This window comes from Miniopterus natalensis, chromosome 2 (assembly GCF_054644295.1).
Source record: "Miniopterus natalensis isolate mMinNat1 chromosome 2, mMinNat1.hap1, whole genome shotgun sequence".
Lineage (NCBI taxonomy): Eukaryota > Metazoa > Chordata > Mammalia > Chiroptera > Miniopteridae > Miniopterus > Miniopterus natalensis.
The window spans coordinates 177,554,665-177,567,849 of NC_142082.1; the positions used below are offsets into that span (position 1 = coordinate 177,554,665).

Below are 13,185 nucleotides of genomic sequence, written 5' to 3' on the forward strand. Positions count from 1 at the left end.
GCTCTGGAGCTGTACAGGGGGAAAAATACAAAGAGGCCAAGATTTTGGTCTTCAAATCATCACTGAACAAAATGAAGCAGATTACAATGCTTAGAATAGCCAGACATCTGTCAGGAGGGGAGGACAGCCCACAGCCTCCCTGGGGGGCCGCAGCCCCAAGGACTTTCCATCAGGTACTGAGAAATAACTACTCTCTGAATAGAAGTCAGATCTGCTGACCAGCTTGTTGGCAAGGAGAGTTTAATTTTTTACCAATAACGAGCCTGCCTCTCCCTCCCAGCCTGGCTGGATGCTTCACTGCACAAGATGATGTCTCATTTGCTTACCAAGAAGGGCGAGACGGCCTGGATGGCCGAGCAATTCGGGCCAGTTGAACCCGCGCTAGAGTCTGACTGAAAGCTGAGCTAATGGGCTGCACAAAGGGGAAGAAGCTTTTTTGCACTTTCCAACTTAAAGGGAGCAAGCCCACATGCAAGGGCACAGTTTGCATCTTTTCAAATCTTTCACTCATCCACACGTGCTAAGGAAAAGCATGCACTGCAGAAACAGCCACCGAGTGTGCAGAGCTCACAGCCATCTCTGCTTTCACACCCCCCCCACCCTCCCACCCCCACCCCCACCCGTTTATGGACAGAACTAAGGCTTCGGGCGTGCCTCTGACATGCCCGGTGTCGTACTGGACATTCTCAGTTTGCCCACTCCAGGTCCACTGTCTGCTCTTCTCCACCACCCTCTGTGCCCCCAACTCCCCCCACCCAAATCTGGCGACCCTCAGTTTGTTCTCTGTATCTATGAGCCTGTTTCTGTTTTGTTTGCTCATTTATTTTGTTCTTTAGATTCCACATATCAGTGAAATTATATGGTATTTCTTTTGGGATATGGTGCCAGGTGGGTACTAGACTTATCAGGGGGATCACTTTATAAATTATAGAAATGTCTAACTACTATGCTGTACATCTGAAACTAATACAAAATAATACTGAATGTCAACCTTACTTGAAAAAAATAAATTGTAGGCAGCACTTAGAAAAAAAGCATGAAGAGCACTTAGCACAGGGCTTGGCAAAGAGTAAATGCCCAATGAATGTGAGCTGGTAATATTAACACAATACATGGATGGCACCAGGTTATAAGACGGGAACTAAGTCATGAGGGTGGGGCCCTCATGATGGGATTAGTGCCCTCATCAAAGAGACCCCAGGGAGGTCCCTTGCCTTTTCCGCCATGTGGGGACACAGCAAATGACAGCCACCCCATGAACCAGGAGGCAAGGTCCTCACCAAACACTGAATCTGCTAATACCTTGATCTTGGACTTCCCAGTCTCCAGAACTGTGAACAATAAATTTCAATTATTTATTGGTCACCCAAGCTATGGTACTCTGTTATAGTAGCCTGAACAGACTCAGACAGCCTTATTGCACTCGGTCCACAGGAGAGGATGCCGGGGCTTAGAGGGGTGGCTGGACTACTTCAAGTTTAGGATGCACAAGCACGTATGTGACAAACTCAGGAGAAGCAGCCAGCACAGGTTTCCGGTTTGACACACGAGGCCATTCTAGTTCACCTGGATAACTGCAGGTGAGGCCCAACTCAGGGGCAAGTTTTTGGGGGTTTTTTTGCTCTTGGTTTCTTTATGTTTTGGTTCCTATCTATTCAGCATGCAGGCTTGTGATTTACTACTTAGCAAAGAGGGAGGAACACCATCAGAGCTACCCAGGAAACAGAATTGTTTATAAGGGAAACAGTTGAGGTGAAAAGGCCTCTTAGAGAGGAGGAGCTGGGAGGCACTGAAGGTCAGAATCTGGAAGCCTTCAATTCTATGCACACTCGCCTGTGAGGCTGAGCGGGGTGGGGGTGGGGGTGGGGGTGTGAGGAGAAGCAATGACAGAGTGTCTCTTCTAGAACACTGGCTTTGATGGGAAAGCCTGCACTCTTTGCAGGATGCAGCTGGGAAAACTTTAGCAGCTCAGTTTAATCAGAGGCCCCCCACCGAGTCTGATAAGCAGGGCGTTCTCACTTAGTTGCCTTGCTGGGGTGCTTCAGAGAGCCCAGTGTCCCTGAAGGCAGCGGGTGGGTTAGTGCCCGGCCTGCTGATGGCGCTTCCACACTGTGTCTGAACAGGGCCACGCTGCTGGGGATGAATCTCTCCAGGGCTGCGAGTGAAACTGTGTGTTGCTGCGACTCCCGGCTTGCTGGCTGGGGCTGCCCTGCCTCTAGCACTCAGGCTTCACCCTCCCCAGCTCCCAGCCTCGCTGCTCAGCAGGCATGTTCCTCCCACTGCAGCTGGGCCCTGCGTCTCAGCTACCACTGACTGCTTCCCGTTTGCGTGCACTTAGCATTTCCTTCCAGCAACCCTAAGAGTCCGTACTGATGCTCCATTTTACAAGTAAGGCAAGTCAGGCACAAATTAAAATAAAACAAAAATGATGAAGGGATGTGCCCAGGGCCACTGTACTAGTGAGGAATGGAGCCAGACCTTGGGCTCTTGACCACTCTCCGTATACTGGGCCTGGGCTCCACAAGCCACACCTTTGATCAAACTAAAAGCCCACACTGTGTGCCATGAGTTTCCACATCTCCCAGCCTGGGCCTTGGGGCTTGCTGCTCTGCAGGCCTGGACCATCTACCCCATCCCCACATCGCTAACCCTCCGGGCTCAGACGCCTTTCTCAGGACATTGGAGCAGGCCTCCACCCCAGCTCAGTCCTGTGGACGTGCCCCTCCAATACTGCACCGACCACAATTAATGGTCCTTAATCTCCTGACCTTTAAGGCTACAGTGGGACCAGGAGGCAGGGGATACTGATACAAGCAGAGGCCACATCTTATTTTTAATTTCTACTCCTCAGGCAGGGCCCAACGCCAGGCATCTGGTACACGCCGAGTGCCTGCCTACTGAATGGTCACACTAAGGCCTGGGGACACATTGCGTTTCCCACCAGCAGCTCGTCAAGCTCTCTCCCATGCCCAGAAAAGCAGGAGCGAGGGGAGCTGGAATTCACTTATTCATTCAATAACTATCTATTGAGAGCCCTCCATGTCCTGGATGGGGACCTAAGAGTAAACAAAACAAGTCTGTGGCCCTCAAGGAGCTCACATTCTTGTGAGGAAAGAGGGGCATGGGTTTCCCATTGCTGTCGTAACAAGTTACCTCAGCAGCTTAAAACGCATAAATTTATGATTTTATAGTGGTAAAGGTCAGAAATCTACGGGGCCGGGTTCTCTGTTTAGGGCCTCACAAGGCTAAAATCAAGGTGTTGGCCAGCCTGGCTCTTCTTTGGGGGACAATCTATTTCCACGCTCATCGGGTTGTTGGCAGAATTCAGCTCCCTATGGCTGTAGGACTGAGGTCCGATCATCCCTGCCAGCTGTCAGCTGGGAGCCCCAGCTCCTGCAGGTCACCTGCCTTCCCTGTCACACTGTCCTCTCCGTCTTCAAACCAGCGATGAATGACGGCTCCTTCTCACGCTTCACATCCCTCTGACTCCCCTTCTGCAGCATCTGTCTGTTCCCACGTGGAGGGAGTTCTCAGCTTTTAAGGGCTCCTGTGGTTATACCAGGCCCATCGGATAATCCAGGATAATCTCCCTATTTTAAGGTCTGTAATTACAGCTGCTAAGTCTCATTGGCCATGTAACACAACCTAATCACAAGTTCCAGGGATCTGGGCATGGCCATCTTTGGGGGGGGGGGGGGGAGGGGAATTCTGCTACCACAGAAATAAAAAATGTGTATTTTATAGAACGGACAGAAGGTTCATTGAAGAGAAATAAGCCAGAGTGAGGGGATGGAGAGTGCTGCTTCGGATAAGACGGTCAGGGGAGCCCACTGGGAGGAAATGACATCGAGCTGAGGACAGAAGTAATGGGCTGAGCCGAGGGCAGTGGGTAGGAGAGCAGTCCAGGCAGAGGGCTTGGGTCCAGGGCTGGGGATGCATTTGGACAATGTCAAGAGGCCAGCGAGGCTGCACAGGCCAGACGTCCTGCTGTCCCTCTGTCTACCTTTTCAATAATGACAATAGAAATTGCTACTACATTTAACTGAGCACTGACTACACGCCCAACCTTTCCTTATCAATTAAATTTGCATTGTTATATCATTTACTTCTCACAGCAGTCCTTTGTGGGGTAGATACTAGGACCGTCCCCATTTCATATATGGGTAAACTGAGGTTCCTAGAGCACGAAGCAAAGACCAGGATGTACTGTCTGCCTTCTTTTGCGTAGATACCTAAGGGCCTATCAGGTGGGAGGGGGCGTGGGTGTACCCCACGTGAACCCACAGGCTGAGCTATGGTGATTCTGGTTCAGGATACGATGTGGACGAGCTCTGGGTAACGTCACTGAACCTTCGATAAAGGTTAACTGGACAGAAGTCACTGGATGGCAATACCACTGCGTAGACTCCAGCCGGCTGGGTGTCGGAGCCGGGAGCTTTCTCTTCCTCACTGACGCCACCTCGAGGGACACCTGGAGCATGTGGTGGCCTCATGCTTGAGTCGGCCCAATACACATCTGTAACGCCTTGGACTCGTGACTCCCAAAGGGGACAGTACCCCTTTCTAGCACCATGAGGAATATTCCCACATCCCGCACGGGTCCCTCGGACACTCGTGTTTATACCTGTTGTGACTGTCTGAGCCTGAAACTAACACTGCTTACAGGAATCTGGAAGCACTGGTTTTAATAGACGCTGAGCTTGGAGTACAAATCGAGGGAGGGCAGTGCCTCCTACGATCTGAAACTTTACCAAGAATGGTCCACTCGTTTGGAAAAACTCCTCACAGATGGCAAAGGCCGCTCACGGAATGTGGACGGCCCATGTCCCCAGGTAGCATTCTGCACCGTAGCGGTCACACTGGGACAGTCCTATGCCGACCACTGGCTCGCTAGCCTCTGACCACCTCATTAGGTCTTCTACAGTTGCCCAGCCTAAGCGATGATACGGTGAAGTCAATATTATTTTATAGTAAATTAATTTCCTTTTAGCTCTTTATGTTATAGTCAGGGCACTATATTGATTTTTTTGAAATTTTATTTGTAGACTATGCAATAATATAGGTAATCTACGAATTTTATCCTGGGATTGTAAAGGAGGGATTCAAAACACGTGTTACAAAAACGGGGCATGGCCACCGGATGGACGAACAGAAGGCGTTCTGTGGATGACCCCGAGGAGAAATAAAATGCGGTCAAATAAAATGACGCAAAGGTTGGCCTAGATACCAGGTAAAGCTCATCAGAGACAAATATAAAGCCTGTGCTGTAGGCTCAATAAATCTACCGGAGACGTCCCGAATGGGGACCCTTTGGTCGCACAGTCATTCATGGAGCTTTCCAGCTGAACTCAAGTTCAATTTGAGCTTGACGTGCAAACGGCAATACAAGTCTGTACGAGGACGCTGGTTCTCAAACACCAGTGTGCCTGAGAACCACGTGGGGAACGTGTATAAAACAACAGCTACCTGGCCTCATCTCCAGGGATTCAGACTCCCTCTCTCTGGGTTAGGGCCGAAAGCTGGCACTACAACCAGGCGCTTTGACTCAGAAAAGTGGGCACAAGTGTCCAGGTGAAGGTGCGAACCTCTGATGGTTGGATAGCGTCCAGGTCAAGAGTGTCACCTTCAAAAAGAGAACTGAAGTTACCTGGAGGTGGGGAACCGATCAGGGTGGTGAGAGGCCTCGGAGCCATCTCCCCCGGCGTTCCTGTAAATGGGAGAGGTTTCGGAGGGCTGCCGGCTGGTGGCTGGCTGCAGATCTGCACCGACACACAGGATACCGACTTAGAAGGGGCAATGATATGGGGTCTGGGTTCTTACAGTAGAAAGATGAGTGAGATCCCACAGAAGAGAGCAGAGGGGGCGACTCTGCTGGGTGTGCTGTCCCACAAACCATGCCTAGAAGACGAGCCTCTTTCAATGGGATTATTCCATAAATTCCACGTAATCACTCCTGTGCCGAGCGCTTGGGGATACAGAGCTCAGAAAGAGATAATGCCTGGCCCTGGAATGAGTCCAGGGGCTGTTTATCCCAAACCTGTTTCCACAGCTCTAGGATCAAATGAGAGTGTGGATGCTGCTGGGTTTAGCAGCTTCCTTTCCTCCTGGGCTTCTCAGGATCTCTAACATGCCACCATGCAATCTGAATCCCCAAGGGAAGAATCCAGGATCCAGATCTCTCAGTCTTATCTCCCATGGTTTCTAAACATATTAACATCTCCTGCAGTATCCTCCGGAATGAGCCTAGAAAATGTTGGTCCAGGGTCACTGTGGGGCTGACATTCCACTTCGAATATCAATCGTGCAGGGGGCTGGAGTCACACTAAATTTACTTGTAGATATGCAAACTCTCCGGTGCCACACTATAATATCCTTGAAGGAAGGTTCTTCATATTTACTCTTTTTAAAGAAATTATTTTCTACCCAGAAAAACAGGCATTTAGTAGCATGTGCTGAATGAATGAATGAACTACGTTTAAATCTAGTTTCTCTGGATGCAATTATTACAGATAGAAATAACCCAGTCACAACATTCCTTCAGAATATAAACAGTTCTCCACCCGAGAGAGGGAGGCTCAGAGATAAGAAGGAACTTGCCCAGGGCAGCCCAAGCTGGACGTCAGAGGCAGAGAGAAGGGTAGGCTTACACCCTCCTCAGTTATCTCGCTAAAGCTACTTAACAGCGGTCGGGCAAGCTGCCACATGTTTGCTCCCTTTGAATCCGGCCATGGCATTCCCCTTCCCCTTCTTCAGGGCCGCGGAGGTGAGGCAGTCCTTGACCGCCCCAATCTGTTGTTCTGCGGGTGAGGATTCCTAGAGAAATTCTCCCTCCCTCCCCAGAGAGCCAGGTCTCCATCTGCCCGTCTCTGGCCTAATTTGGGGACTGAAAGGAACAGGACACATTTTATTTTTAAATCGTTTCGGAAAGCACATTCTCTGGTTAATAGTATGCCCTTGATCTCAGGGAGGACACTCTGTCCCCTCAAGTAAACTTCGGGATCCTACGCAAACAAACCTCTGTCAGCCTGCCACCTACCTTCTACCTTCCCTCACCCCCTTCCCCAGCCACCGGCCCCTTCTAGCTCTCCTTCCCCTTCTTTTCTTTTCTTTTTTTTTTTTTTTAAATATATCTTTATTGATTTCAGAGAGAGGAAGGGAGAGGGAGAGACAGAGATAGAAACAGCAATGATGAGAGAGCCATTGATCGACCCCGCAACCCGGGCATGTGCCCTGGCCGGGAATCGAACCCCGATCGCCTGGATCCTAGGTCGACGCTCAACCGCTGAGCCACGCCCGGCCGGGCTCCCCTTCTCTTCTTTGCTGGTGTTTGTTTTTAAGATGGTCCCTATCAGCATAAGAACTGAACTGGCTGAATCTTAATGAGCCTGTATTAATTTTTTTTTTAAAGTCCTGCAGACAGCTGAATGCTGGGTGGATGGCAGCTTTCAGCACACAGGACGTGCTGAAGGGACAGAATGAATGGAAATGAACCCATCTCCGTGCAAGGGTGTGGCAGCTGCCCTTTATTCCACCTGAACGGCGTGGCAAGGGCCCTGTGCTGGCAGCCGCCCGGTCACTGCAGCTGCTGTGGCTTAGCAGCTCCTGAGGGTGGAATTAAGTTGTAAACCCCTCTAATAAGAATGGAGGGGGTGAGTGGGAGGTGGTGGGCAGATTGTCCCTAATCTTTCAGGGCCCCGAGGGCTTTGTGCAAGCAGATGGGGAAAGAAAAACAAAAAGAGGAAGGGGGGAAGCTGGCTGGCTCTTTGAAGGGGAATGACTATATTAGCAGATAATTCTAGGAATTAACAAAGACAGTGCCTGGGACGGTGCCTGGGGGATGCTGCTGAACTCGGTAAGTGTGGCTGAATCAAAATTACTTGAAAATGGTTACTCAGTCAGGCTGTGGTCAGGGGAGAAATGAAAATTACAACAAACTTCCTAAAGCACGTTAGTCTGCTGGCCCCTGGAGCGGCACACCACAGTGGGCTCCGGGTGGGGTTGTCATCCTCGGTTTACAGATGACAAACCCAAGGCTCAGAGAGCCTGAGAAGCTTTCCAGAGGGGACGAAGCTGAAAAGCGACAAAGTCAGGTCCTGAGGCAAGTCTTCCAACTCAAACATCTCATGCTTTTTGGAGGGATTTTCAAAATAAAACACAGGAAGCTGATGTGTGAACTAAAAGCATCATTGTTTTATTCTATAATAATGGAAGCTAACCTTTCCAGGTAGTAGGGAGGAGAAAAGCTGGTAGGCGATTGCATATTTGGGTTAAAACAAAAAATGTGTTGAAACTCCTGGGAGACCTTGGAGAACCGTAGCCAGTCACGTAACCACCATTTTTAAAACAAGTGGGTTCTAGTCCCGGGTAGACTAAGAGGCAGAAAAACGCAAGAGGACGCAGACCAAGATTTCCTGAGAAGTTTTCTGATTGCCAGACACCAGACTAGCTCCCTAAACAAATCACCTCGTCAATCCTCACACACCAGGTGTTTTTACTGTCCTGTTTCACAAGGGAGAGAACCAAGGTCCAAGGAGGTGAAGCAACTTGGCCAAGAAACGGCCGGACTGCGGCTCTAACCCTGATCTGCCTCAGTTTCCCAGCACCGAGCTGAAGGCTCTCCCGGGGCTTGGCTGGAGAAGCCCCTTTTGGAGGCTTGAGATGAGCTGGGATTCGGGGCTCAACATCCATGAGAATGAAATGCCTGGGTGACGAATCCACTGATGAGAGGGAAGCAGGCCCTTGGTATTGAAACAGCCAACACCCACCCTGAAAGCCAGTGCATTTCGATGCTGTGCAAATCCTTTCCTAACGATCACCTGGTGTCCCTGGCTGACCTGAATGGACACGTCCTTTCTAACGGGGCTTTTCCCATCTGCTCCCCCCCTTCCGTGGGGCAGAAGGGAAGGAGCTCACTGCCTGGCGTCCCAGCAGGAGCTGGAGGAGGTTCAGAGACTCCTCAGTCTCCTGACCTCACATTACGAGACCAGCTGGGAGGGGCGGGAGGGGATGGGTCATTTTTGTCATAATGAATCCCCCAGGGTGATACATTTTTCTTCTCCCTGCGAACCCCACTTGATGAGGGACGGTTTTTGTTTTACGCAGGTAACCATGGCCCCGATGCCTGTCCCCGACACCCTGCAGTGTATCTCCATGTGACATTTCCTATTAGTTTACCTTGTGGAAGACACACTAAATACATGCCAGGGTTTCCCTGAGATCTCCCTTCTCCCACCTGACACACGTGGGTGTCTCTGGCTTTACCAGAGCCTGACGCAAAAAGGCTGGAGTCCAGGCACCTAAGACCAACGTGAGTGCCCACTGTGGGCACCTGAGAGGTCCAGCCTCGAACGCACCAAGCAAAGTGCCCCGAGAAGGCTTGCTGGGAGGGAGACACAGTGCTGTGTGTGTGTCTGTGTGTGTGTGTTTGTTAATACTCACTCCAGGACATTTTTTCCATTGATTTTTAGAGAGAGTGGAAGGGAAGGAGTGGGGGCTGGGAGTGGGGAAGAGGGAAAGAGAGAAACATGGATGGGAGAGAGACACAGTGATTGGTTGCCTCCCGCATGCTCTCTGACACGGCCCGGGATCCAACCTGCAACCCAGGTATGAGCCCTCGACCGGAATCAAAACTGTGACCCTTTGGCACATGGGCCGACACTCTAACCACTGAGCCACACCAGCCAGGGCTTTTTCTCTATTTTTTTTTGTGTTTTTTTTTTTGTTCAGAGTGCCATATTTTATCAAGCACACTCCTGGACCTTCTGCTCCAGAAATATCCTGGAGCTTCGTTCAGGGCAGATTCCTGGCCAACCCCCTGGTGAGACCCTTCAAGGGCAGCATCTAGAATTCTGCATTTTCAAAATGTATTCTTGATTGTGGAACCACTAAAGTTCACGCTGGGAAGTTTAAGTTCGTAGTTAGCACCACAGGCTCCTTACTTATCAGTCAACTCTCTAAGCATTAGTTTCCAGCATATAAAGTGGAGATAAGAACAGCACCTGCCTCCTGGGGTTAGTGAGGATCGAATGAGATTAACGCCCACGAGCACCTGGCACCGTGCCTGGCCGGTACCCAGCTGCTGCGCACAGGCACTGCCTGGCCCACGGAAAAAACATGAAATACTTCCGAACCGGCTAAAGAGAGCAGCTGCTCTGAGCCCCTTTAGTCTCAGGGACCCCCCAGAACTTCCCACCATCCTGCAACTCAAGGGTAATGCCCAGCACAGCCAGGGAGCCCCTGGGAGGTAGGGGAAGGGGCAGGTGGTTAAAATTCTTCACTTGTAACCTCTTCAGGCAACAACTAAGGCCTGGTAGGTATTACAGGAAAAATTACAGACGAGGCATGCAGGGCTGCTCTGGCCAATATCAGCAAAGGAACGTCCCCCATGTCAAGGGAGGCCTTCAAACAGGGCCCCCTAACTGCTGCTTAGGGCACTGACTCTGGACCTTTCTTTTCTTGTCCTAGGGCAGCTTGGGCCCCACTCTGACCCCATCTCTGAACTCTCACCTCTGGAAGCTCGATTCTCATTCCTTTTCCTTTGGCTTCCGGGGGCCCGAGTCTCTACCTGACCTCTCTGGGCTCCGACCCTCAGCTCTCAGAGTGGACTCTGGCCTCTGCAGGACAGACTCCAGGACAGTTTTACCCACCACCTCCAGGTGGCGCCAAACCCTGAGGACACCGGCCCCAGCCCAGAAGAGCTTCCTGCCCTGCCCCACCCACTGCTCCCTGAGCTCCGAGTTCTAGTCCTGACACAGGTCACAGGTCTGCATCCTCTGAGAACAGGGAACCAAGGTGGTGGGAAAGACGATGGAGGGGAAGAGGCAGAGGGATCCAGAGGCATTTCAAAGATAGACCTGAACCTAAGGAGAGGGGGCTGCTCCAGTTTCCTTGACTAAACGCTTCACGAGGTCACAGGCTGTGTCTGGCCCACCCAGCTCTGGGCCTGGTACCCAGTAAGCATTCGACAGACAGTAGGCGAGCAAAGAATGAACGAGAGAAGGAATGGTATTAACAGATACACAAAGAAAAGAGGAGAGGCAGGTTTGGGCTTAGCAACAAGGCGGAATAATGGATGTGACTTCAGACACATTTTATTTAATGGCTGTGAGATGCCTAGGTACCAATTACCACATGTTTCTGCCTTTTCTCCTCCAGGCACAGGGCCAGGCTTCCTGCCCACACCCCGTGAAGGTAGGCATGGCCACGAGACATGCTTTAGTCAATGACATATTAGCAGAGAGCGTGTCACTTCTGACCAGGGACCTTCAGAGTCAATAGGTCATCTGCTACTTTCCTCCCTGGGTGAGTTAGTAACCATCAGGTGAGGGCACAGGTCCCGACAGATCCAAAATGGACATGGCGTGGGAGTGAGGAAAATGAGTGTGTGTTGTGCTAAGAAACCGACATGCTGGGGTGGTCACTGCAGAATGATCTCTAGTCTCTATTAGCAGCGGCAGGGCGCCACAGGTCACCCTCATAAAGATCTGGGATTGGATCTGAAGGTCAGCCAGGACAGAGGCTTTGTGGAAAGAGCCCCGCAGACTGCCAAGGCCCCACAGCTACTCTGCCTGCAGCAGCAGCGCTGAGGAAGAGCTGGAAGGTTCCCCGGCAACCAGGTGGCCTTCACCGGTGCTGTGGCTCACCTCTTCCCCCCGCCCCCTAGAGAGGGGGCACCAGGCCTCCCATCGCCCTTTGTAACCCCGCCCCTTTGCCCCTCACGACTTACCTGTATTGTAGCCCCTTCCGAGGGCAGGCCAAGGGCGGTGATTCTTCCACAGGTTCCCAAGGTACCAGTCACTCTGGTTCTCCACCAAGCCCAGGACCTGCTGACCTGTGAGGGACAGAGAAAGCAAAGGTCTTCAAAGAAGCCACGCCATGGGTCAGTGAGCACTGAACAGGGGACAGAGTAACGGCAAATTGAAACAGTAGCTTTCATTATTGGGAGTTTTTATTAACTGCCAAGCTTTGACCTAAGTGCTTAACTTGTGTTAACCTATTTAATGTGCACATTTTATAGAGGAAAAAATGGAGGCCGCCCAGAGTAATTAGTTAAGTTGCCCAAGGCCACTTAACTAATCTGCAATATGGCCAGAATCCCAAACCAACCAACCATTCATCCATCCATCCACCCATCCATTCATTCCTTACCTCGTGCAACATATATTTATTGACACACTACTGTTCGCGTGTTCCGGTCCTAAAACTTCCCATTATATACTAACTTCCTGGCTTTCTGGGCATGAGCCGAGATAACTGTCTCACATCAGAGGAAGAAGTGACCCTTGCTTAATGAGATGGGAACCCACGGAGGACAGCCGGCGCGTGGCCACCTTCTCACAGTGATTTTACTCTCAGGTCCGCAAGCATCTTGTCCATATCACATCAGCCCAGGAGTGCTTTGTGGAGGAACATCTGCTTCTCTGTTCCCAGAGCAAATCCCTGGGCCTTTGAAGTAGGGTAATTCAGGCATCAGAGCCCACTGCCTTCCATTAGAAAGCCCTATCATGCCAAGGTACTCTTTTTTAAAAAAATATATCTTTATTGATTTCAGAGAGAGGAAGGGAGAGGGAGAGAGAGAGAGCGAAACATCAATGATGAGAGTCATTGATCGGCTGCCTCCTGCACGCCGCCGACTGGGGATTGAGCCCGCAGCCCGGGCATGTGCCCCGACCGGGAATCGAACCCTGACTGCCTTGGATCCCAGGTGGACGCTCAACCGCTGAGCCACGCCCAGCCGGGCAAGGTATTCTTGGAATTAGTATCAATACCATTTTACTGACTGGGAAACTGAGGCTCGCGTAGGACTGAGATTTGTACAACTAGTGATGGAGCCGGCATATAATTCTCTATTTGTCTGACACCCAGATTCTGTCTGCTGTCTCGGTGCGTCACTGCTCACCTTTATGACGAAGGTTTATGATAGAAAAGATAAATCCACGTCTTATACTAAGAGAAACTGAGTCTCAAAAAGTCTAAAAAACATGCTAAAGGCCACACGACTAATGGTTACTGTCCTCTACAGCTAACGGCTGCCTTCTGGAGTTACCACCATTATACTGTTGGCCGATTTGAGAAATAAAGACCTTCCGACCGCATGAAAGGCCAGCAGCCTGTTAAGAGCACAGCGGTTCTCCGAACACCGTGCTGGGTGATGTAGAGCCTCCTCGGAGGGATGACAGCTCGCCG

General features: G+C 50.9%; 1 protein-coding gene across 3 annotated transcripts in view; it reads right to left on the minus strand.

The window, feature by feature from the left end:
- The window catches only part of LARGE1 (LARGE xylosyl- and glucuronyltransferase 1), a 401,317-nt gene that overhangs the window by 67,468 nt on the left and 320,664 nt on the right, over nt 1–13,185 (minus strand). For all 3 annotated transcript variants that reach the window (XM_016222951.2, XM_087814883.1, XM_016222941.2), the window contains exon 7: nt 11,726–11,830. In XM_016222951.2, coding sequence (XP_016078437.1) covers nt 11,726–11,830 — 105 coding nt within the window. The remainder of the gene's footprint in view (nt 1–11,725; nt 11,831–13,185) is intronic.